Genomic DNA, 27353 nt, shown 5'->3' on the forward strand with positions numbered 1-27353 from the left:
CCATCTCATTCCTAGTTCTCAGCATGACTCCCTATCTCATTCCCGGTCCCCAGCATAGCTTCTCATCTCATTCCTAGTTCCCAGCATAGCTTCTCATCTCATTCCTAGTTCCCAGCATGGCTCCCTATCTCATTCCTAGTCCGCTGCATGGCTCCCCATCTCATTCCTAGTTCTCAGCATGACTCCCTATCTCATTCCCGGTCCCCAGCATAGCTTCCCATCTCATTCCTAGTTCCCAGCATAGCTTCTCATCTCATTCCTAGTTCCCAGCATAGCTTCTCATCTCATTCCTAGTTCCCAGCAGGGCTCCCCATCTCATTTCTAGTTCCCAGCATAGCTCACTATCTCATTCCTGGTCCCCAGCATGGCTCACCATCTCATTCCTAGTTCCCAGCATGGCTCACCATCTCATTCCTAGTTCTCAGCATGACTCCCTATGTCATTCCCGGTCCCCAGCATAGCTTCTCATCTCATTCCTAGTTCCCAGCAGGGCTCCCCATCTCATTTCTAGTTCCCAGCATAGCTCCCTATCTCATTACTTGTCCCCAGCATGGCTCACCATCTCATTCCTAGTTCCCAGCATGGCTCACCATCTCATTCCTAGTTCCCAGCATGGCTCACCATCTCATTCCTAGTTCCCAGCATGGCTCACCATCTCATTCCTAGTTCCCAGCATGGCTCCCCATCTCATTCCTAGTCCCCAGCATGGCTCCCCATCTCATTTCCAGTTCCCAGCATAGCTTCCCATCTCATTCCTAGTTCCCAGCATAGCTTCCCATCTCATTCCTAGTTCCCAGCATAGCTTCCCATCTCATTCCTAGTTCCCAGCATAGCTTCCCATCTCATTCCTAGTTCCCAGCATAGCTTCCCATCTCATTCCTAGTTCCCAGCATAGCTTCCCATCTCATTCCTAGTTCCCAGCATAGCTTCGCATCTCATTCCTAGTTCCCAGCATAGCTTCCCATCTCATTCCTAGTTCCCAGCATAGCTTCCCATCTCATTCCTAGTTCCCAGTATATCTTCCCATCTCATTCCTGGTCCCCAGCATGGTTCCCTATCTCATTCCTTCCCCCCAGCATGGCTCCCTTTCTCATTTCTGGTCCCTAGCATGGCCGCCTTTCTCATTTCTGTCCTACAGAATCGCTCCCCATCTCATTCCTAGTCCAATGCATAGCTTCAGTCTAACTCTTGGCCTAAAGCATGGCTTCCCCTCTAATTCCTGGCTCCCAGCATGGCGGCTCCCTATCTCATTCCTTCCCCCCCCCCCCCCCCCCAGCATGGCTTCCTATCTCATTCCCGGTCTAAAGCATTGCCCTACATCTCATTTTTAGTCTTCAGGATAGCAAGTTCAGCAAGATGTGTGTTGCACCCTTTCCATCTCTGACAGCCTCCCTACTCCGCCTCCTATCCGATTATTCAGTACATCCCCCTTGCTGTCTATTACAAGTCGTCTCTTTATATATACAGTACAGACCAAAGGTTTGGACACACCTTTTCATTCAGAGTTTTCTTTATTTTCACGACTATGAAAATTGTAGATTCACACTGAAGGCATCAAAACTATGAATTAACACATGTGGAATTATAGACATAGCAAAAAAGTGTGAAACAACTGAAAATATGTCATATTCTAGGTTCTTCAAAGTAGCCACCTTTTGCTTTGATTACTGCTTTGCACACTCTTGGCATTCTCTTGTTGAGATTCAAGAGGTAGTCACCTGAAATGGTTTTCACTTCACAGGTGTGCTGGTGTGGAGGAGGAGGTGTGATGGTGTGGAGGAGAAGGTGTGATGGTGTGGGGGAGGGGGGGGTGCTTTGCTGGTGACATTGTTGGGGATTTATTCAAAATTGAAGGCATACTGAACCAGCATGTCTACCACAGCATCTTGCAGCGGCTGCTATTCCATCCAGTTTGCGTTCAGTTGGACCATCATTTATTTTTCAACCGGACAATGACCCCAAACACACCTCCAGGCTGTGTAAGGGCTATTTGACCAAGAAGGAGAGTGATGAGGTTTGGGGTGAGCTGGACCGCAGAGTGAAGGCAAAAGGGCCAACAAGTGCTAAGCATCTCTGGGAACTCCTTCAAGACTGTTGGAAGACCATTTCAGGTGACTACCTCTTGAAGCTCAACAAGAGAATGAGTGTGCAAAACAGTAATCAAAGCAAAAGGTGGCTAGAACCTAGAATATGACAGATTTTCACACTTTTTAGTTATGTATATAATTCCACATGTGTTAATTCATAGTTTTAATGTCTTCCATGTGAATCTACAATTTCCATAGTCATGAAAATAAAGAAAACTCTGAATGAGAAGGTGTGTCCAAACTTTTGGTCTGTACTGTAAGTGTAATCGGTTATCAGCACTTTGTCAGCCTCCATCATTGCATCAGGAACTGAAGTCAGTCCTCTACTTTATACAGTGGCTATCCAAGAGCCGAGCTAACCCTTTAGTTACGTTCACATAGTGTGTTTGGGGGCAAAAAAATTGCTTATATTTAAATGCAAATTTTTCAAGACAAATTTTTCAAGAAAATTGCTGTTTAGAATGTTTGTGTGGTTATTCTTAGGTTTTCTAAGCGTTTTATGCAAAATAGGTCTTTGCTAACAACTTTCATGTATTTTATTGTGTTAATGTGCATAAGATGGAGAAAAAATTAGTAAAAAAAAAAATCGATATTACATCGAGATAAGTACCATACACTTTTTCTTACAGCCCATATCATTTCAGCCGTACATTAAGGTCCTGTTCACACTACGGAGCATCCACATGGATTTCAGCAGACTTCCATGAAGTACAATAGAATTTCCTCTGCTGTGCTCACAATTTCAACAGTAGCTGCACTCCAATAGACTAAGACGATCCACAAAAAGTATGGGAGCTTGTACCAAGGCTTTTATGATCCTCAGGATAGGGGATATGTTTTTACAAACTAGAGTCCCCCTTTAACCCCCTCTCTGCCCTAGGCCAGCAGGTGCACAGACATTAAAGTGGTACTCTAGTGGAATTTTTTTTTTTTTATCAACTGTTGCCAAAAAGGTAAACAGATTTGTAAATTACTTCTATATAAAAATCTTAATCCTTCCAGTACTTATCAGCTGCTGTATGTTTGAGAAGAAGTTGTATAGTTCTTTTCTGACCACAGTGCTCTCTGCTGACACCTCTGTCCGTGTCAGGAACTGTCCAGAGCAGGAGAAAATCCCCATAGCAAACCTATCCTACTCGGGACAGTTCCTGACACAGACAGAGGTGGCAGCAGAGAGCACTGTGGGAACAGTTAGCCATTTTTATCTATAAGACTACCCCTTTAAAAGTATAAGTCAGTTTCCTGTCTAAAAGGCGCCCATCAGTTTTTACTATCCAAAAATACGGATGCAATGATGATGAAATACTGATGGCAGAAAAAAGGCCATGTATGAAGGGTCCTGGCTACTATATCCCATGCTATTGCAAAACTACAACTCCCAGCATGCCCAGAGATCCAAAGGCTGTCCGGGAATGCTGGGAGTTGCAGTTTTGCAACAGCTGGAGGCACACTGGTTGGGAAACGCTGTAATAGACAGAGTAGGGCTGCTAAGTCACATCTGCTGTACATTTACCATCTAATGAGGGTTTCTTATCATAGGATGCGTTCCCACCTATGCAGCGTATTTAACTCTGCGCAAAATTTGCGGCAGCAGCGGGAAAAAACGCTGCGTATCCCTCACTCACTATGCACACAGGGCTTTCCAGCTGCAGCCCTATGTGTGTAGTGAGTTTTGGAGGCGGAGCCGCGCGTCACAGTCACGCCAGCACACGGCCCCGCCTCCAAAACTCACTACACGCATAGGGCTGCCGCCGGAAAGCCCTGTGTGCATAGTGAGCGAGGAATACGCAGCGTTTTTCCCCCTGCTTCGGCAAATTTTGTGCAGCGTGAAATACGCTGCGTATACGCCAGGTGGGAACGCACCCTTAAAGTGTTACTGCCATTTAAAACAAAAAACTTTTGATTGGTCAGGATCTCAGTGCTGAGACCCCTTCCGATCTCTAGAAATAGCAGGAAGAAGCACACAGCTGTGGACGTCACTCCCCAGCCCAGCGCTCAATCCATCTAATTGCAGAATTCCACATGGAAATTCCGCTTTCAATGGGATTCTGCTGCTCTGTGTACACAGTAGAATTTCCGTCCAAAGTCCGTGTCAACAAAAAGAATGAACCTGTTCATTCATTCTGCGGACTCCTGCGGACACCTTATGCATAGCCGTCTATGAAGTCAGTGTCCGCACTGAGATTTTCCGTGTGGACATTCCGTAGTGTGAACGTAGCCTAAGACTAGTGCATTTGTCATGAGATTTAAAAAAAAATTTAAATATTCCGTGCGACATTCCGTAAACTGCGGATGCTGATATAATATGCCCACGCTAGGACTGCACAGGAATGCGCCATCTCATTCACGGCTATGCATTCTGTGCGGTGCCCACAAAAAGAATGAACAGGTTCATTCTTTTTGTGGACACAGAAAAAGGAATTTCTGTGCTGGAAACATCTGGCACGGAAATTCTGCAGTGTGCACAGCACAGTAGAATCTCTGTGCCGAATTTCAATGGGAAATTTGGCACAAAAATTCTGACATATAAACATATCCTTACTCTTTAACTGGTGCTGATCCTGTCCGTGTTGCTAAATCCTGGTTTTGCCCTTTTATGGTTCCTAATTCCCTTCCCTAGCTCACACTGCATGCAGTTCGCTGAGGGGGAAGAGGTCTTCCATTGCTTGCCCTTACATCTCATGTGGGAACTTCCTCCCTCACACTTCAGAGATGACAACTGACTGTTTTGTGCACTGAGGCTCTGTGACACGCCCCCGGCTCACACAACAGGCTGATCGACAAGCCAGGAGCCTGCTTGTCTTGCCCACACTTCCTATATTTTGTCTCTGCACATAGACACACATGCAATAGCTGCAGAGACAAGACTCACAGTGACCCCTAGTGGTAAGAAGTATAGAGCATTTTTTCACCCAAAAATATACACATTTTTTAACCAATGTATATCACAAATATACATATAATGTTATTATGTACATTGTATCAAATTTTTTATTTTTTTTGCCCATTTAAAGATTTTTTTTATAGTAAGTGTTTTTAACATGTAGATAAATAAAAATTATGGAAGTTTTGAATTACTGTAGCTATAAAAAGGTAGTGGTTCCTAACCAGGGTGCCTCCAGCTGTTGTAAAACTACAACTCCCAGCATGCCCAGACAGCCTTTGGCTGTCCAGGCATGTCTGGAGTTGTAGTTTTGCGACAGCTGGAGGCACCCTATTTGGGAAACATTGTGTAAGGAAGATGCCATATTGATAATTGTAGTCTTACATCAGTTTACATTAAAGGGGTACTCCAGTTAAAGAAAAAAAAATCATATCAACTGGCTCCAGAAAGTTAAACAGATTTGTAAATTACTTCTATATAAAAATCTTAATCCTATCAGTACTTATCAGATGCTAAAGCTGAGTTTATTGTCTGACAACAGTGCTCTCTGCTGACACCTCTGTCTGTCTCAGGAACTGTCCAGAGCTGGATGGGTTTGCTATGGGGATTTGCTGCTACTCTGGACTGTTCCTGAGACAGACAGAGGTGTCAGCAGAGAGCGCTGTGGTCAGACAGAAAAGAACAACTCAACTTCAGCAGCTGATAAGTACTGGTAGGATTAAGATTTTTTTTAATAGAAGTAATTTACAAATCTCTTTAACTTTCTGAAGCCAGTTGATATGAAAAAAATTGGTATTCACTGGAGTACCCCTTTAAGCCCATGAATGCCTTCCAAGCTGCCCGTGGCTGACATTTCCAATGCTATCTATAGAATACAGGGGTTTATCACCCTAAAAGGGACGCCTGTCACTTACAGCCTGTCACTTTAAGACTTTCAATAATTGCGAAGGCTTAAATGAACCCGGAAATCTCCTGTGCATCCCTGATACGTAGTAATATAATATCTGGTCTCCTGTACCATCACAACTGTCCTTGAGACCAACTCAATTGATAAGACACAACTCCTGATATTGCAATAAATCAAATGCTTGAGGCGTTATACCTTGTAGCTTCTGGATCCCAGATAACAATGTCGGCATCAGAGCCTTTAGCTATTTTCCCTTTCCTTGGATACATGTTAAAAATCCTGGCTGCATTGGAACTGGTGACCGCTACGAATCTGTTCTCGTCCATATCACCGCTGTGCTGGAGGCGAAAGGAGAAGATAAATGATATCAGGAATGTATTATTGTCATCTAAACTCATGGGTGCAGCTATAGAGCAGTGTTTCCCAACCAGGGTGCCTCCAGCTGTTGCAAAACTACAACTCACAGCATGCCCGGACAGCCAAAGGCTGTCCGGGCATGCTGGGAGTTGTGGTTTTGCAACAGCTGGAGGCACCCTGGTTGGGAAACACAGCTATAGAGGTCGCAATGTAACGTTATCTCATAGGAAGACATCAGTATTATAAATAATACATGGCAGGTAGGGGTCCTGAAATTTTCCACCGAGCCTTGCAGATTTAATTTCTATATAAATTGTCTATCTACATTGTATATTTGTCTATTTTTAAATGGAACCTGTCACATTGAAAATACAGCCCAATCTACAGGCGTCATGTTATAGAGCAAGAGGAGCTGAGAAGATGGATATATAATTTGGTAGGAAACGTTTCAGGATAACTTGTCATTTATTCATACGAATCTCTGTTGAATCTGAGCTAATTAGTCAAGCGGGCAGTCCTACTCAGTGATTGACAGCTCTGTGTGGCACCGCCCACTTGACTAATTAGCTCAGATTCAACAGAGATTTACTAATGAATAAATGAAATGCTGTCCTGGAACTTTCCGCAGTATATTATATATCAATCTGCTCAGCTCCTCCTGCTCTATAACATGGTGTCGGCAGACAGGACTGAATGATTCCCTATAAGGGTACATTCACACGGGCGGAATTTTCACAGCATATTTGCTACGGTACATCCGCAGCGGATTTTTCTACCATTGACTTCAAGGGGCAAGCAGAAAATCTGCAATAAAGGCAGATCTTCCTTTGGACCCATTGTAGTCAATGATAGCAAAATCCGCTGTGGATTTTCTGCAGCAAATTCACTGCGAAAATTCTGCAGACAATCCGCCCGTGTGAACGTGCCCTTAAAGGGTTTTCTCAATATTATAACGTATCAGCTATTTACAGGATAGGTGACAAGTGTCTGATTGGTAGCGGTACAGACATTAGGACCCTCACGAGAACAGGTTCAGTGAGTGGTGGACGAGCGGCTCTATTTACTTGCCATGGGAATGCCGAAGATAGCCATGTAGTCTGCTTCTGTGCAGTGGACAGGTGACACATTTTTATTTTGGGATTACCCCTTTAAGAAGATGTAAGTCTTACCACTCACTGCTTCTTAAAGGGGTACTCCGGTGAAAACCTTTTTTCTTTTAAATCAACTGGTGGCAGAAAGTTAAACATATTTGTAAATTACTTCTATTAAAAAAATCTTAATCCTTACAGTACTTATTAGCTGCTGAATGCTACAGAGGAAATTCCTTTCTTTTTGGAACACTGATGACATCACGAGCACAGTGCTCTCTGCTGACATCTCTGTCCATTTTAGTAACCGTGCATAGCAGACTTGGGTTCAAATCCCACTAAGGACAACAATAAATAAAGTGTTATTATTATTATTATTATAACGTCAGCAGAGAGAACTGTGCTCGTGATGTCATCAGAGAGAATTCCAAAAAGAAAATAATTTCCTCTGTAGTATTCAGCAGCTTATAAGCACAGGAAGGATTAAGATTTTTTAATAGAAGTAATTTACAAATATGTTTAACTTTCTGCCACCAGTTGATTTAAAAGAAAAAAGGTTTTCACCGGAGTACCCCTTTAAGTGAAGCGCAAGCTGCTGTTTTCTATAGAGTTCAATAGCAACAGTGACATCTACTGGATAAGATTACACATTAAAGGTTCCATGGGGCGGAGGAGGTAAACAATAACTGATGATAGTAATAATGAAATGTCATATACATTATAACTCTTTAGCAGTGATTCTCAAGCAGGGTGCTTGCAGTGGTTGCAAAACTACAATTCCCAGCATGCCCGGACAGCCAAAGGCTGTCCGGGCATGCTGGGAGTTGTAGTTTTTCAACTGCTGCAGGCCCCCTGGTTGGGAAACACTGCACTATAGTTATTATATTCTAAAGCAAATATATAGATAGAAAAGTTTTCTATAAAGCATCTTGTTTCTTACCACTCCTTTCTCCCAGACCACAGACATCCGGTCCTCAACGCCGTTCACTCCATTTGGAATCTTGGTGAAGTCGTCTTTACCGAGCGCTTTCTGGCAGGTGTTGTATGTGCAGTTATCTGTCCCGGTAACACTTAGGTCATCACTACAACAGGAAAGTCACAAAAAGTTATGAAATAAAACGGTAAGGGGCTGTTCACATCTCAGCTTTAATGCTCGCCGAGCTCGACAAACTTTCCTCTTGTGTCCCAGTAAACCAGCCAATCATCTGGTTTACTGTAACATCTTGCGGGGGCTGAGCGTTAGGTGCCAGCCCAGCAAGAAAGGAGTTAATTAGCGCTGCTGAGCAGCACTAGTTAGCTCACAGGGGGAAGGGGGTGTATACATTATACAGCCATCTATATGGCTGTATAATGTATATAGTAAAGAGAGTGAAAAAATATATAAATGCAAAAAGCAACCAGCTCACCGCCTTGAAGATTTCATCTTAACAGGAGGATCAGGAAAAGGAAAATCAGGATATGTCTGGGAGCAGGGAGCGGCAGTCCAAGCCGCATCTTGGTGTGAACAATATCAAATGAAGAAAAGGTACAGATGCTCTTAGTCATGCCATGACTAAGAACCACATGGTTCAAAACGCGTCGGTGTTTCAGCTTTGTTTTTAACCTCACGTGGATTTTTGTTGTTCCCCATTTTTAATATGGATTAATAAAATTTTGGACTTTTAAACATTATTTCTCTTTGGGAGCTGGAGCATCTGCACCTTTTCTTCATTTGATATAGTAAAGAGAGTGCTACTTACCATCCTGTCGCTAATCCGGGCCTCTGTGTGGCCCCGCCTCTATCAATGATGAAATGAGGGGGCGGAGCTACACAAGTAGAGGCGAGATGGTAATCACTCTCTTCAATGTATACATTATACAGCCATATAGATGGCTTCATAAAGTATGCACCCCCCTCCCCCCCCAAGGAGTTAACTAAGGCTGCTCAGCAGTGCAAATTAGCTCCTTCCTTGATGGGCTGAGCTGTATTCACGGCTGTCAGCTGCAAGCACAGCTCAACCCTGGCTTGCGCAAACCAGGTAATGTTGGAAAGTTCAGCAAACCGCAAAATCGGATCGAATTCGGATTCTCGGGGACGTGCCTTGCTCAATTCTACTGATTAGCTGAAGTTGTGCCGAGAAGCAAAGATCAGCGTACAACATGTGGATGTGCAGCCATGTCTTAGTTTTTAAATTTGTGCAACTTTATGTACCCATTCACATTCTGTGATGTACTTTATACAATAAATGTACAGCTATAAGTCTATGGCTAACCAGCCCAACAAGATTTTTATCCACTGCAAGTAAACAATGAAAGTTCTTATTGAATGACAGCAAGCAGAGATCCTGAAAATTGTTATATGAAGTATACAGAAAAAAATTGTAGAATATAGCTACAGAGCTGATCATATAGACCAGTGGTCTCCAAACTGTGATGCAAAACTATAACTCCCAGCATGCCCAGACAGCCAACGGTAGTTTTGCAACAGCTGGAGGTCCACAGCTGGAGCTCCACTATAAGTCTTACTTACTTTGCAAGTAAATGCATTAGATATTTCGGGGTGGTTGGATCGGGACGCAGTGGGGGTCCCATCACATGCCCGGCAGCATGACTCCAGTCTTTGTGCCAATAATGTGTGCCATCAGTGCCAAGGCCGGCGGCTATGGGTTCCCCAAATACCACTTTGCCTGCAGGAAATGAATGGAAACAGTTAAGAGGCGATGGATTCGGGATAACTCGGTGTCTCTCCTCACCTTTTCTAATATTAAAATGAAATTTGAAAAGAAATGTCAGCAGCTACTCCCCCCTACAACCGGTGACAAAAAATAAAGAAAACGAATAGTGCCGGCTCCTTAATGCTGAAAATGCAGCTTTGTTACCGGCACGCTATAAATCTTCATCTGACATGTTTCCCCATAGAGTGAGCCTCCTCCAGTTAATAAAGGCTCTCTAAACACGAGAGAGCGAGGCCGCGACCCTGCGCGCTGTATAAAATATGGAAAGCGTGAGCCGCTTGTACACCCAGCGCATCTCGATAAAAAGATGATTACCGAGCAATAATGCTAATGCTGTTTATACACAGCCGCTGCCTTGTAAAGGGCGCCCCCACCCGCGAGCTCTCGCCTTTCAGTAATATTTGATGATAATAAGCCAAATTCGCTAAATTTAGAGGATAAAACGATATTTATAACAATAGTAAGGGCTTATTCACACTATGGAATCACCATCCGGAGATATTCTGGGCGGAGTTTCCATCTGTAGCAGTCGCCAGAAAAACAGTGCTTGGACCGCTAAGAAATGTGCCGTCTTCATAGACGGCAATGCAGAATTCGGAACTTTCCCCGTGAAACAACTGCCGTGGAAATTCCATAGTGTGAATCCCAATGGGAGGCTTCTGCACCGAATTTCCCCAAAGGAACTCTAGAGCAGTGGTTTTCAACCTGCGTACCTCCAGATGTTGCAAAACTACAACTCCCAGCATGCCCGGACAGCCGTTGGCTGTCCGGGCATGCTGGGAGTTGTAGTTTTGCAACATCTGGAGGTCCGCAGGTTGAAGACCACTGCTCTAAAGTGTAATTTCGCCTGAAAAATACATAATCTGAATAGGCCCAAAGTAACAATGGGGGGAGATTTATCAAAACCTGGGCAGAGGAAAATTTTACCAGTTGCCCATAGCAACCAATCAGATCGCTTCTTTCATTTTTCACAGGTCTTTTTAAAAATAAAATAAATTATCTGATTGGTTGCTATGGGCAACTAGTCAACTTTTCCTCTGCACAAGTTTTGCTAAATCTCCCCCATTCCCATTGAAAATAAATAAAAACCTAAAAATCTGCCTTTGTTGCCCATAGCAACCAATCACAACTCAACATGCTTGTGTGTTAAACAAAAAAGTTGAGTTGAGATCGGTTGCCATGAGCAACAAGGACAGTTTTCACACAGGTTATTTTCTGGCTGTCTTATCTGCCGCTGCAGTTTTTGAGCCAAAGTCAGAAGTGGATCCAGTAGGAAGGAGAAGTATAATTCTTCCCTTTATATTTTCCATTCTTTTTTAATACATTTCTGGCTTTGGCTCAAAAAACGCAGCAGCAGATACATAAAAAATAAAGATAAAAAAAACACCAGAAAAAACTTTTGTGGAAACCTAGCCTTAGGCGGTGACTCCACACAACGAAGGTCTTAGGACCAAAACACGTGTTATGGTGGCGGCATCCTGGGACTTGTAGTACTGCTCTACTCTGGTTGGTATCTTTCTTGTATGCCTGTTTTACCTTGTCTTCTTCTATGTACTCCATAGCTAGGCTGGTTCTAGGGACTGGGGGGGGGGGGGAGGGAACCTACAACATAGATGGGGAAGATAGTGTACACGGAGAGGGGGACTTATTAATGTACCTGTGGGTGGAGCGGAGGGAGGGGTTACAATAGTTAATAGGGATAGGAGCGGGGGAGGGGTTAGAATAGTTAATATGGATAGGAGCGGGGGAGGGGTTACAATAGTTAATAGGGATAGGCTTCATAGGAAAAAAAAACATACACCATTGAATTGCCTGTTGACTAATGCCAGAAGTCTGACCAATAAAACCGACGAACTGGAGTTGATAATGTCTGAGAAGAATTATGGCATCGTGGGTATAACAGAGACTTGGTTGGACGCTGGGTGGTCAACATACAGGGTTATAGTCTATTCAGGAAGGATCGGACAAAACGGAAAGGGGGAGGAGTTTGTCTTTATGTAAAGTCCAGTCTGAAAGCCGCACTGCGGGGGGATATACGGGAGGGAAACGATAATGTAGAGTCATTATGGGTAGAAATATATGGAGATAAAAATAAAACAATTCTAATAAGGGTTTGCTATAAGCCACCAAACATAATGGAAGAAGCAGAAGATCAATTACTGAGGCAAATAAACAAGGCAGCAAATCAAAATGAGGCAATAATAATGGGGGACTTTAACTATCCTGATATAAACTGGGAAACTGAGTCCTGTGAATCTCATAAAGGAAACAGGTTTCTGACTATGACTAAAGACAATCATCTGTCCCAAATGGTGTAGGGCCCGACCAGAGGGGGCGCCCTACTGGACTTAATATTAACCAACAGACCTGACAGAGTAACTAATGTGCAAGTAGAAGGACACATAGGAAATAGTGATCATAATATAATACATTATAACTTGTTCTTCAATAAAGGAATCTGTCGAGGGGCCACAAATACAATGAACTTTAGGAAGGCAAAGTTTGATCAACTCAGAGAAGCCCCTAACAATATAAAATGGGATAATGTCCTCAAAAAGAACAATACTGACACTAAATGGAAGACTTAAAAATATCATAAATTCTCACTGTAAGAGGAAAAAAAAAGGGTCAGGAATAGAAGAAAACCAATATGGATGAATAAAAATGTTAAGGGGGCAATAAATGACAAAAATAAAGCATTTAAACTACTAAAACAGGACGGCAGTGAGGAAGCATTAAAAAGCTATAGAGAAAAATGTAAATTATGTAAAAAACAGATAAAAGCCGCAAAAGTTGAGACGGAAGTAAAGGTTAGCTGGTAACAGTTAACCTAATTTGTGGGAGGGGTCTGGGCGTTACATAAGCAGGGACCCCGAGGCTTGGGTCTCTGCTACAGCACCGCAGTGTTTCCGGTTCCGATTCCTGGCCCAATTCCAGTTCACATCCTATCTTCAGGAAATCAGGTAAGGGCTCCGTCCTTCCGAGCCTCCTATCGATTACTAGTGTTTTTGAACTTACGTGTTCGGGGCTCGGTAGCCCACGTTGCCGCTCGTTACACGGCCATACTTTACCCCGAGCCATGAGCACACGGGACGCTATATGGCTGACGGCGGCCGCACACATACATACACGACGCCGGGCGTCTCACCTGAAGCAGCCGGGGGGTGGGATGGGGACGCGGCTTCGGGGTGTCATGACCTTGCTATGGCACTTCCTGGATGCACTGAGCAGTTGCGCTCTGGGGGGGGAGGGGATTTTCTTTTCGGCATGGGCGCTCGGTGTGCCGGGCATGGGGGGGCCGGCGTCTGTGCACGTGGTGTGGTTACGTCGCGTGCGCGCCGCCGGGCCTCGCATGTCGGGGACATCGCTCTGTCCGGGTCTTGATGTTTCCCCTCTCATTCGCGGCCGTGCTCGCCGCTGTTCACACGGCCTCCTTTCAGTCCCTGGTACACGAGCATTTGTCTCGCTGGCTGTACGGGGGAGGGAAAAAGAAAAAGGGGGGGCCATGTTCGCGTCCGTGCGCATGGTGATGTCCACATCACGTGCACGGAGCAGTGCGGGACACACACGGTGGCCTCAGGGACGCGTCAAGTGTGCTTTATCCTCAGCTCAAGCCAGTTTTCACAGTTATTACATAACAATACATACAGTTTGTCTTGGGTAGCATCCTTGTACTTTGGCCATATCTTTGGTGAGAAAACGTAAAACACATATTAATTTAATTACAAGCATGGAAGAATCTTATGGCTGCTGTATCCCAGGGTTAGGGGGCGGAGCAGAGGAGACACTGGGGGGGCAGTCACGTAGAGGGGGGGGGGGGGCAGATTCACACTGGTTTTGGGCTCCACGTATCTGGACATGTAATATTACCGGGTCCTGCTCGGGTTCTGGCAAGAACATGGAGGGGGTGGGGGAATCAACACTGGCATGGATCAAGATGAATGGGGTCACTTTTACACAGCAGCAGCATACGTCTTTGATATTGCCGTGGTATTATACACTCAGCTTACCTTTATTTCAGATTTTCCCGATCGGTATCTTGTGTCACGAGGGACTCAATTCCCACTTTTCAGCTGCATTTAGGGTTACTTGAGTACGTATTCATGGTTAACTTAGGAGCTTATCACCCGAGGTTTCATGGTGGATAGGTCATTATAGGTTCTCATATTTTCTGTCACTTATAGGTCTCGTTTTCCTATCTCCGCTCTCTACCTAAGAGGTCCTTTTTCGGCTTCGGGGGTTGCAAGGTAGCATTTTGGTTATTTACTTGTTTTACTTGACGGGGTTGGTACAACAATTCTTTTTGATCATTATTTTTCCTTCCTTAGTGTGTCAAGTGTGAATCGTAAGTATCATGGCTGACAGGCCTGTAATAATCTTATGCACACTTTTTTACGTCTTTTGAGGCGGATTGCCGGGCCAATCCTCGAGTCCTCTTTTCTATTATCTTTCAGGTGCGGTAAAGTAGGAGGGGTAGGCTCATTACACCAGTAGAGGTGGATTGGCCTCGTCAATCCTCGCGCCTTGTATTCTGGTTTATGCATATTTATATTTATAGCTCACCTGTCTTGTCTGTATGCACTTCTAGAGGCAGATTGAATTTCAATCCACGCGCCTCACGTCTGTCTTCTGTCGTGTCGCAGCAGGATCCTAGGGTACAAGGTTAATTTCCTGATAGCACTTCATTGTTTTCTAGGGGATGTCTCACGTCTCTGAGAGCATGGAAGGGGCAGCGGCTCCCTCTTCACCCGCTAGATCATCAGCCGCGGGAAGTACGATGTCGCTCAGAGCTTGGACCATCCCAAAAATCACGGCTGAACTCCGTCGTCGGGGGATCCCTTTTCCTGCCACGGCGAGGAAAGCCGAACTGTTTAAGATTTTGCATTCCCAGGGGACCCCGAATCCACAAGGGCACTCGAGCCGTGACTCCACATCCCTAGTTCAGATTCACACAATCTTAAACACTCTATCCACCTCCATGCAGGAGATGCAGGATAGAATGGTTGCACTGGAGGCTCGCGGTTCTGTCTCCGCACCGGCAATTCCGTCAGCATCCTCTGCACTTGCCACACCAGTGGCATCGGTTACGCCGACTGGTGCCGCAGGCTCCATCCCTAATCCTACACCAGCTATTTCTGCCACGCCGGTAATTTCTACGACCGCCCCAGCCTCATCTGACTCAGGGAACGTTGCTGCTTTTACCGAACAAACCTCAGGGTTAGCCTCCTCAGGTACGTCATCACCATCTGTCAGTCTCATTCCAGTGCATTTTATACCCGAAGCCATCAGGAGAGACATCCTTGAGGGGAAAGATGTCAACTTGGCTTCTCTCCTGGTGGCTTCGCAAGATGTTCTGGACAACAGGACTTTCGCATGTGGCGAGGTTTCAGTCACTGTTAGGGCTAGAGACCCTAGGCTTAGCAGGAAATTCAATATCCCGGAGTTCGTTCTGGCATTTGGGCTCTTTAGGGATGTGATTTGCGCAGTCAGCCCCAACAGGCGCATAGAACTGGACCAGTATCTCCACAAACTGGTAGACTTGGGATACAAGTACGGAGGTTTTTCATTCTACGATTACCATCGTTCCTTTTCCGCAAAGGCTGCCGCCACTTTGTTCCAGTTCCAGCAGGCTACTAATTGGGCTGTCCGTGACACAGAGTTATTCTGTCGGCATTTCGCTGGGCTTAGGGCACCACTTTGCGCTGTCTGCCAGTCATCTACCCACGCCACCAACTGGTGCCCTAACACCCAAGCCACCACTTCTGCGGCCAAGGGCAGCTCGGTAACCAAGCCTCAACCAGGTCCGGCTGTAGACAAGCTTGGCAGACCTGTGTATTTTATGGGAAAAGCTCAAATTTGCAACAACTTTAATTATTCATCTTGCAGATTCAGCCAATGTCGCTTGCTGCATGTGTGCAGTTTGTGCCACAGAGCACACCTCAAGACTCAGTGCCCTAAAAAAGCTGGGTCAAAGGCATGACTAGGCGGGGTCAACTCCCAGGTTCTTAGGGCTTATCTACAGGGCCATCCAGATTCGGTTTTGGTAGAATTTCTCTACAGGGGTTTCAATGAGGGTTTTCAGACCGGGCTAGTCAGTCTTCCGGAAGGAACATTTGAGTGTCAGAATCTACAATCAGCAGCCAGGAACCCGGAAGTAGTGGAAGAGCTTTTAAGGAACGAAATTGCTAAAGGTTTCATAATTGGCCCTTTCCAAAGGGCCCCCTTTAACCAGTGTAGGGTCAGCCCCATCAGGGTGGCGTGCGGCAAGTTCTCCAATAAATTCCGTCTCATATACGACTTGTCCGCTCCCCATTCTTCATGCACTCCCAGCATTAACTCCTTAATTCCCTCTGAGGAATTTGCAATGAAATACACGTCTGTGGATGTAGCCATCCAGCGGATTCTGAATCTTAGCCGTGGTACCTGGCTGTCAAAGGCGGATATTTCTGATGCCTTCAAGTTATTGCCGATTCACCCTGAGTTATTGCAGTGGCACGGTATCAAATGGGGGGGCTGTATTATTTTGCCACTCGCCTCACCTTTGGTGCCAAGAGCAGCCCCCGGCTGTTTGATACCTTTGCCTCGGCTTTGGAATGGGCTTTGATAAACCATTGGTCCTGTGCCAACGTTCTACATTGCTTGGATGATTTTCTACTGCTAGAAAGTCCGGGAGGGGTACCTAAAGATTTACAGACCTTGTTGTCAGTCTTTTCCTGCCTTAACATCCCAGTAGCAGAGAGGAAACTAGAGGGCCCCGCTACTTCTCTCACGTTTTTGGGAGTAATTCTAGACTCGGTGGACATGGTGGCCAGATTACCCAGTGAGAAATTAGGGTGCATCCGGGAGGTGATACACAGCATGACTCGCTCCCTGGCAACAGACAGACATCAGCTCCTGAGCCTCCTGGGCATGCTGAACTTTGCCATGAGGATTGTTCCTCAGGGCAGGTCCTTTGTTTCCAGGTTTCATGCCCTGCTGCCTTCAGCTCCCGAGATGGATTCATTAGTAATCCTGGACCAAGCAGCCAGAGCCGACTTAATCATGTGGGATCAGTTCTTGGCAGGATGGAATGGGGTGTCAATGTTCATCCCATTAGCTGACAGATGTTCGCCCGTGGTCATCACTGACGCCGCCGCATCAGTGGGTTATGCAGCCATTTGTGGCACGCATTGGCTGGCCGAACAGTGGTCCCCCGAGCTTTTCGCCCTTCCTGACATCACCACCACGTCAGCCCTTTTTGAAATAGTACCAATTGTGCCAGCTGCCTTAAAATGGGGTCATCTATGGCAGGGTAAGTCAGTAGTGTTTCACACTGATAACATCGCCACTCGGGACATTATTTGCAAAGGAAGATCCAGGTCTCTCACTATCATGTCCTTTTTGCTTAGACTGGTGCACACAGCCCTCATGAGGGAATTCCACATAGAATGTGTCTACATCGAAGGGACGCTCTCTCCCGCTTTAATTTCCAGGTGTTCCATCATATCATGCCAGAAGCAGACAGAGCGGCCACATCAGCACCCCCTCTCAGCTCATTGATGTTGGACTAAATGGTCACTGGTTAGGGGCCTTAAATTTAATTAATCAGTCCTCAGCCCCCAACACGGCGAGATCATACAAGGTTGCATGGAATGCCTTTCAAAAATTCTTACTCAAATATCCTACCACCTCCCCTTTTGATATTCAATACTTATTAGTATTTGTATCATTTTGCCACTCCTCCCTCAAATTATCTCATAGCTCCATCAGACTATACCTAGCCGGAATACAACACCATCGTTCTCTCAGTTTCCCTGGTCTTCCATCCATCCTTGGCTCACACCCGATCAAAGCCGCATTGAAGGGTATCGAGAAAGCGCAGGGACCGAAGCCACCTTCCAGGGTTCCGGTATCTGCTGCCAAATTCCAGATTTTCAGTTCTATCCTGGACGGTGCTCCTTTCGGTCACTCCGCTAGCTTGGTCATCAAGGTGGCTATCTATTTGGCCTTCTATGGATTCCTTAGACCAGGTGAATTCACCAAAACATCATACAACTCCAATGCACTCCAAGTTAAACACTCATCACCTGCCAGGTCAGGCTTCAAGCTGGCACTAGGTCACACAAAAACGCAACAATTAAAACAGGTTGAAATCAGCTTCTATCCGACTCACAACCAGTGGTGTCCAGTTAATGTTCTCCAGCAACTGTTAAAACTACTAGCCAATAAATCTCCGGATTGTCCTTTGCTCCCCTTCCCAGTCTCTCCATTGACTACTAAGGACTTCGTGAGACATATACTCATTTTAGCACGCCACGCAGGTATGGATCCAGCCACTGTGTCTGGTCATTCTTTCCGAATCGGGCAGCATCTTCAGCCTCAAAGCACGCCATACCTTCACACATCATTAAGAAGCTAGGTCGGTGGAGCTCACCCTGCTTCCAGAGGTACATTCCTGATCCACAATTAGAGATGGCTAGAGCCTTTAGCCAATTGGCCAATGTTTGAAGAATTGCTTAAATAAATTTATTTTCTCTACTATCTGGTTTTTGCCCTCTTCTTTCAGGCTACCTTTACGGCCTCCCGGGCACACCTCAGGCCTAGTTAGTTGTTTAATTACTGTTACACTTGTAGGTTGGGATATCCTTTATTCAGTAGGATATGGTATTTTCATCTCACATCACCACATGTTAACCTGACCACAAAGACTCTTTGCCAAAGAGAGTAAAACTAACCCCAAAATGTTCTTTAACTATGTAAATATCAAAAAGGTTAAAAATTTAAGTGTAGGCTCTTTAAAAAAAATGATGAGGAAGAAATTATAGACGGGGATCAGGAAAAAGCAAATATATTAAATACATTCTTCTCCACTGTATTCACCAAAGAAAATGAAATGCCAGATGAAATACAGCGAGATAAGGTAAACTCCCCTGTACAGGTCACCTGTCTAACCCAGGAAGAAGTATAGTGCCGCCTACAAAAAATCAAAATAGACAAATTACCAAGTCCAGATGGCATTCACCCCCGTGTTCTAAAGGAATTAAGTAATGTAATAGACAGACCCCAATTTTTTTATATTCAGGGACTCTATAGTAACAGGGACTGTTTCCCAGGACTGGCACATGGCAAATGTGGTGCCAATATTTAAAAAAGGGGTCAAAAGGTGACCCCGGGAATTATAGGCCGGTTAGTTTAACCTCCGTTGTATGTAAATTGTTTGAGGGATTTCTAAGGGATGCAATTCTGGAATATCTTGATAAAAATAAATGTATGACTCCATATCAGCATGGCTTTATGAGGGATCGGTCCTGTCAAACTAACCTGATCAGCTTTTATGAGGAGGTGAGCTCCAGACTGGCTCAGTGGGTGGTTATTAATGGTACTTATTCTGATTGGGTGACTGTTACTAGTGGGAACCACAGGGGTCAGTCTTGGGTCCTGTTCTATTTAATATATTCCTTAATGACCTTGTAGAGGGGTTGAATAGTAAAGTAGCAATCTTTGCAGATGATACTAAACTCTGTAAAGCAGTAAGCACTATAGAGTACAGTGCACTGTATTTAGTAGATAACACACTAGAGGACAGTGCACTGTGTATAGTAGATAACACATTAGAGGACTGTGCACTGTTACAAATGGATCTGGATAAGTTGCAGGTTTGGGCTGAGAAGTAGCAGATGAGGTTCAACACTGATAAATGTAAGGTAATGCACATGGGGAGGAAAAATTCGGGCTGGGATTATGTATTAAATGGTCGAACAATTGGGACGACTGACATGGAAAAGGATTTAGGAGTCTTAGTTAACAGTAAATTTAGATGTAGGGACCAGTGTCAGGCAGCTGCTGCCAAGGCAAATAAAATCATGGGGTGCATCAATAGGGGCATAGATGCCCATGACAAGGAAATAATTCTACCGCTGTACAAATCACTAGTCAGACCACACATAGAATACTGTGTACGGTACTGGGCACCAGTGTACAAGAAAGATACAGTGGAGCTGGAGAGGGTGCAAAGATGGGCAACCAGGGTAATACGGGGAATGGGAGGACTACAGTACCCAGAAAGATTATCAGAATTAGGGTTATTTAGTTTAGAAAAAAGAAGGCTTAGGGGAGACCTAATAACTATGTATAAACATTATGAGGGGGCAGTACAGAGATCTCTCCCATGATCTATTTATACCCAGGACTGTATCTATAACAAGGGGACATCCTCTACGTCTAGAGGAAAGAAGGTTTCTACACCAGCACAGACGGGGGTTCTTTACTGTAAGAGCAGCGAGACTGTGGAATTCTCTCCCGGAGGAGGTGGTCATGGTGAACTCTGTGAGAGAGTTCAAAAGGGGTCTGGATGCATTTTTGGAGAGTAATAACATTGCTGATTATGTATACTAGATCTATAGGGACAGAATGTTGATCCAGGGATTTATTCTGATGCCATATTTGGAGTCGGGAAGGAATTTTTACCTCTAGTATGAGTTTTTTTTTCCCTTCCTCTGGATCAACTCAGTAGGGACTCATTAGGGTTATAGGTTGAACTTGATGGACTCTGAACTATGTTACTATGTTATATCGGGGGTAACTTTATCTTACATTTCACATTGTATAATTTTTTTGTATATTTATATGTTTATACATGTATTGCTGAGTTTGTGATACATTCCCTGTAAAGATATGTTGTTACCATAGACTACTTGTCTCATATGGGAGCCGGGCAGCAGTCAGTAGATCCAGACTGCTGGAAATGTAGTATAACATGGCAGCCATAGAGAGGAGGCCAGGCATGCTATACATTGAGTCCTCCAATCAGAAGAACTCTTGGGTCCCGTTCACATGGCAGAATTTCATGGGAGTTTCAGTACAGAATGTGCGCATATTCTGCTCCAATGTCTGCATCAATTCTGCTTTAAACCTGTGCCCCAAGTTTGCGCCATAGTTTTTGCAGCAAGGATTGTTATGATGCGAATTTATGGAAAAAAGTGACATGTAATTCCATTGATTCTTCATGGATTCATGTGGAAATTGGTACAGGATGCAAATTAGCCACATTATACTGTATAGGGATAATCCGCGTAAAAAACATCAACCAAATCTGCAGGCTGGAAAGTAAAACTCCGTGGCATATGTCTGAGGGTGTACCCCAGATTCTGCTGCAGATTCCATAATGGATTTTTCCAAGGAACAAATGTGCCATCTGAACATGCCCCTGCAGATATGTTCTACCTCCTACCTACCTATCTACCTGCTTGGACTGATACAGTTTTTAGGCCAAAATCTGTGGCAAAACGTGACAACATTTTAATAAAGAAATTTAAAAAGAAGCTATCCAGGATAAAAAAAAAAAAAATTGCAGTTTTCTTCCAAAAACAGTGTCATGCCTGTCCTCAGGTTGTATGTGGTATTACAACTTGTCGCCACTTACTTAAAGGAGAAGTCTCATCCTAAACATTACCGAAAAACGTATCCCCTATGAAGCAAAAAGGGGATACGTTTTAGGGGATACAGTCCAATCCCCTGAGACCTCCTGTACGGGACTATGGCTTTCCCAGTGGGGGCTTCCACACCCCCTACATATATCTCTAAGCCGAAGATTGCCGAACGGCTCTCCCACCACTTTATTTGGATGGCCATATCACTTTGTCTGGATTTATTAGTAGTTTAACCCCTTAAGGACGCAGGACGTACTCAAACGGCCCCTTTTCCGAGTCATTAAGGACTCAGGACGTTTGAGTACGTCCTGTCAAATCCCGGACCCCCGCTGCTAGCTGGAGGGGAGCCGGTGCCCGATGCCTGCTGAAATCGTTCAGCAGGCATCGGGGCATATCGCCCAGGGGGGTCATTATGCCCCCCCATGTCGGCGATGGCCGCAGATCGCTGGACAATTCAGTCCAGCGATCTGCGGCAGATTCCGGGTCAATCGGGTCTCCAGTGACCCGGTGACCCGGAATTACAACAGCCACAGCCAGCAGTGGTGAGGTGGCACTGGTGCCACCTCACGATCGCCCTGATTCGTCGGCCGGTTTCCCGGCCGACCAATCAGGGCGCCTGCTGCGGGTGTCACTCCCGCAACCCGCTCCGCCCCTCTTCCGGAGGACGTGAGCGGGTGCGGGACGTGCACCCCAGTTGCTGGGGACCCCGATCCCTGGCGTCAATGTTGGGATCGGGGCCCCAGGAGCGACGGCCGCGGCGGCGATGACGAGGGACTGATGTGATGCGGCTGGATCGTTGGAGGTGAGTGACAGCCTCCTGCTGTTGCTTAGCAACAGCTCCCAGCATGCAAAAAGGGGGCATGCTGGGACTTGTAGTTTTGCAACAGCTGGAGCCACATTTTTTCTATGGAAAAGTGTACCTTCAGCTGTTGTGTAACTACAACTCCCAGCTTGCACAAACAGCTAAAGTGCATGCTGGGAGTTGTAGTAGTGCATCTGCTGGTTGCATAACTACAACTCCCAGCATGCCCGTTGGCTGTCGGTGACTGCTGGGAGTTGTAGTTTTGCAACAGCTGAAGGCACACTGAGTTATGTAGCAAACCAGTGTGTCTCCAGCTGTTGCATAACTACATGCCCCAGCATCCCCAGCCAAAGAAGTATGCCTCCAGCTGTTGCATAACTACAAGACCCAGCATGCCCTTCCGCTGTCCGTACATGCTGGGGGTTGTAGCTTTTGCAACAGCTGAAGGCACACTGGTTGCAAAACACTGAGTTTGTTACCAAACTCGGTGTTTCACAACCAGTGTGCCTCCAGCTGTTGCAAAACTACAACTTCCAGCATGCACTGATAGACCGTACATGCTGGGAGTTGTAGTTTTGCAACAGCTGGATGTTTCTTCCCCCCCCCCCCCCCCAATGTGAACGTACAGGGTACACTCACATGGGCGGAGGATTACAGTAAGTATCCGGCTGCAGGTTTGAGCTGTGGCAAATTTTCTGCCGCAGCTCAAACTGCCAGCGAGAAACTACTGTGAACCCCCGCCCGTGCAACTGTACCCTAAAAACACTACACTACCACAAAATAAAATAAAAAGTAAAAAACACTACATAGGCACATACCCCTACACAGCCCCCCTCCCTCCCAATAAAAATGAAAAACGTCTGGTACGCCACTGTTTCCAAAACGGAGCCTCCAGCGGTTGCAAAACTACAACTCCCAGCATGCACTGATAGACCGTACATGCTGGGAGATGTAGTTTTGCAACAGCTGGATGTCGTCCCCCCCCCAATGTGAATGTACAGGGTACACTCACATGGGCGGAGGATTACAGTAAGTATCCGGCTGCAGGTTTGAGCTGTGGCAAATTTTCTGCCGCAGCTCAAACTGCCAGCGAGAAACTACTGTGAACCCCCGCCCGTGCGACTGTACCCTAAAAACACTACACTACACTAACACACAATAAAATAAAAAGTAAAAAACACTACATATACACATACCCCTACACAGCCCCCCTCCCCAATAAAAATGAAAAACGTCTGGTACGCCACTGTTTCCAAAACGGAGCCTCCAGCTGTTGCAAAACAACTACTCCCAGTATTGCCAGATAGCAACTGACTGTCTAGGCATGCTGGGAGTTTTACAACAGCTGGAGGCACCCTGTTTGGGAATCACTGGCGTAGAATACCCCTATGTCCACCCCTATGCAAGTCCCTAATTTAGGCCTCAAATGCGCATGGTGCTCTCACTTTGGAGCCCTGTCGTATTTCAAGGCAACAGTCACATATGGGGTATCGCCGTACTCGGGAGAAATTGTGTTACAAATTTTGGGGGGTATTTTCTGCTTTTACCCTTTTTAAAAATGTAAAATTTTTGGGAAAAGAGGCATTTTAGGTAAAAAATAATTTTTTTTTTACATATGCAAAAGTCGTGAAACACCTGTGGGGTATTAAGGTTCACTTAACCCCTTGTTACGTTCCCCGAGGGGTCTAGTTTCCAATATGGTATGCCATGTGTTTTTTTTTTTTGCTGTTCTGGCACCATAGGGGCTTCCTAAATGCGGCATGCCCCCAGAGCAAAATTTGCTTTCAAAAAGCCAAATGTGACTCCTTCTCATCTGAGACCTGTAGTGCGCCAGCAGAGCACTTTTCACCCCCATATTGGGTGTTTTCTGAATCGGGAGAAATTGGGATTCAAATTTTGGGGGGTATTTTCTGCTTTAACCCTTTGTAAAAATGTAAATTTTTTGGGAAACCAAGCATTTTAGGTAAATTTTTTTTTTTTTTTACATATGCAAAAGTTGTGAAACCCCTGTGGGGTATTAAGGTTCACTTTACCCCTTGTTACGTTCCCCAGGGGTCTAGTTTCCAAAATGGTATGCCATGTGGTTTTTTTCTGCTATCCTGGCACCATAGGGGCTTCCTAAATGCGGCATGCCCCCAGAGCAAAATTTCCTTCAAAAAAGCCAAATGTGACTCCTTCTCTTCTGAGACCTGTAGTGCGCCAGCAGAGCCCTTTTCACCCCCATATGGGGTGTTTTCTGAATCGGGAGAAATTGGGATTCAAATTTTGGGGGGTATTTTCTGCTATTACCCTTTTTAAAAATGTAAAACTTTTGGGAAACCAAGCATTTTAGGGAATTTTTTTTTTTTTTTTTTACATATGCAAAAGTCGTGAATCACCTGTGGGGTATTAAGGTTTACTTTACCCCTTGTTATGTACCCCGAGGGGTCTAGTTTCCAAAATGGTATGCCATGTGTTATTTTTGCTGTTCTGGCACCATAGGGGCTTCCTAAATGTGACATGCCCCCCAAAAACCATTTGTCGCTCCTTCCCTTCTGAGCCCTCTACTGCGCCCGCCGAACAATTTACATAGAGATATGAGGTATGTCCTTACTCGAGAGAAATTGGGTTTCAAATACAAGTAAAAATTTTCTCCTTTTTACCCCTTGCAAAAATTCAAAAATTGGATCTACAAAAACATGCGAGTGTAAAAAATGAAGATTGTGAATTTTCTCCTTCACTTTGCTGCTATTCCTGTGAAACACCTAAAGGGTTAAAACGCTGACTGAATGTCATTTTGAATACTTTGGAGGGTGCAATTTTTATAATGGGGTCTTTTATGGGGTATTTCTAATATGAAGACCCTTCAAATCCACTTCAAACCTGAACTGGTCCCTGAAAAAAAAGCGAGTTTCAAAATTTTGTGAAAAATTGGAAAATTGCTGCTGAACTTTGAAGCCCTCTGGTGTCTTCCAAAAGTAAAAACCCGTCAATTTTATGATGCACACATAATGTAGACATATTGTATATGTGAATAAATTTTTTTTTATTTTGAATATCCATTCTCCTTACAAGCAGAGAGCTTCAAAGTTAGAAAAATGCAAAATTTTCAAATTTTTCATCAAATTTTGGGATTTTTCACCAAGAAAGGATGCAAGTTACCACAAAATGTTACCACTATGTTAAAGTAGAATATGTCATGAAAAAACAATCTTGGAATCAGATTGATAACTAAAAGCATTCCAGAGTTATTAATGTTTAAAGTGACAGTGGTCAGAATTGCAAAAAATGGCTGAGTCCTTAAGGTGAAAAAGGGCTCAGTCCTTAAGGGGTTAACTAGAGTTATTATTTTATATGGACAGAAGAATTGCTTCATGACGAATAAGTTTTTCCTATATGTGGATGGAGATATAATTTTATCTCAATAGAATTGTCCCTTTATCTCTATAGAGTTATCACCTTAAATTTATCTACTGGTCAGTAGTGTATTTTGGGCACCTGAAATGAGATTATATCAGGTTTACATTTGGCATCCTCTGTATTATGCACATCCCTCTTGTAGGATTATTTTAAAGAGTACCTGTCACCAAATAAACTTTTCTAAACAAACTCAGGCTATGTTCTCTAACTCCTCCTAACACCCCTCCCACCCTTAAAATATTTCAGAGCTTTAAGTTCTGTATCTTACCTTTCTTCTTACTCACATAGTGCAATCTCCCAGAAGGAAAAGGTGGGTGTTTCCCAGCAGGCATGATATCACTGAGGCCTGCTGGGGGAACACTTCTGCCCTCACATTGTTGCAGTGCTGTGATGAATAGAAGACCTCAAGCTCTGTGCAGCAGCTTTCAGTCTGTGTATCTGTCAGTGAAGCTCTGTGCATCATTTAGTGAGGCCCTTTGCATGTTTCACTGATGCTCTTTGCAGCTTTCAGTGAGGCTCTTTGCAGCTTTCAGTGAGGCTCTTTGCAGCTGTCAATCAAGCTCAGTGCAGAGAAACACTTCCTGAGTTTGGTCTCCTGCCATTACAAGAAGGAGACCAAAATCTGAGATTGTGACCAGACGGAATGTGTTCTGGCCAAGAAGGGAGACCCCTGGTGGCCAGAAGTATAGAGCAGAAAAACGAACATAAAACATAATTTTTTTTTTTTTATGGAAGCCAATTACAAAAGTTATTTATTTGGCATAAGGAATCAACTATTAAAAATAATGTTTAATGACAGTGCCCGTTTAATGGTTTATTGGCTAGGTCTGGAGATTCCTGCAGCACTCTGGACAGCAGCCTGAATGAAGGACGGGGAAGATTGACGAATATGAAGAAAGAGAAGGGATATCTCTGCTTGTTACAGATATCGGATATATTTTTAAAGTGACATTCCACGTTCAATTACATTATAAGCCAGTGGTTCCCAACCAGGGTGCCTTCAACTGTTGCAAAACTACAACTCCCAGAATGCCCGGACAGCCGAAGGCTGTCTGGGCATGCTGGAAGTTGTAGTTTTGCAACAGCTGGAGGCACACTGGTTGGGAAACACTGCTATAAGCTCTATGTTAGGAAACAGTCCTGACTGTACTACTAATAATAGCCATATAATATGTCATGTTAGGATGGTAAATGCTCAGACAATACCTTCTCTCCGTGCATTGGCAATGACATTGGCAGCAGATTTACTCATCACATGGACCACGTATAGCGGGCAGTTGACAGAGTTGGCGATAGTGATGGCTCTCTGCGTAGCTTCTGCCTCCACCTCCTCTGGTCGACACAGCTCATGGCCTTCCGGTCCTGTGATCCCCAGGGACAGCATTTTCTTAGCCCCCTACAAAATAGCAATAAAATAGGTGATACATCTGCAGTCCATGTAAACGTCTAAACACACTGAATGCACAAACTAGTAGCCCATGGAAAACCAGATGGTACCAACTTATTGCAACAAGACAAAAAATAACAGTTAAAAAAAAATGTAGAAAAACATGCCGGCCATACAAATAAATAGACAGTGTAGGATAGCTGCCCCCTTTAAAGGGGTACTCCGGTGGAAAACTTTTTTTTTTTAATTTTTTTTATCAACTGGTGCCAGAAAGTTAAACAGATTTGTAAATTACTTATATTAAAAAATCGTAATCCTTC

At 44.6% G+C, this 27353-nt stretch overlaps 1 protein-coding gene across 1 annotated transcript in view; it reads right to left on the minus strand.

Annotated features, from left to right (window-relative positions):
* Window positions 1-27353, minus strand: part of DPYS (dihydropyrimidinase) — a 66854-nt gene that overhangs the window by 30060 nt on the left and 9441 nt on the right. The window contains exons 4-7 of the mRNA XM_056522562.1: window positions 26853-27042; window positions 9833-9989; window positions 8264-8405; window positions 6074-6216 (exon numbers count right to left, since the gene is read on the minus strand). Of these exons, the coding sequence (XP_056378537.1) occupies window positions 6074-6216; window positions 8264-8405; window positions 9833-9989; window positions 26853-27042 (632 nt within the window). The remainder of the gene's footprint in view (window positions 1-6073; window positions 6217-8263; window positions 8406-9832; window positions 9990-26852; window positions 27043-27353) is intronic.

Source organism: Hyla sarda, chromosome 5 (assembly GCF_029499605.1).
Source record: "Hyla sarda isolate aHylSar1 chromosome 5, aHylSar1.hap1, whole genome shotgun sequence".
NCBI classification, from domain to species: Eukaryota; Metazoa; Chordata; class Amphibia; order Anura; family Hylidae; genus Hyla; species Hyla sarda.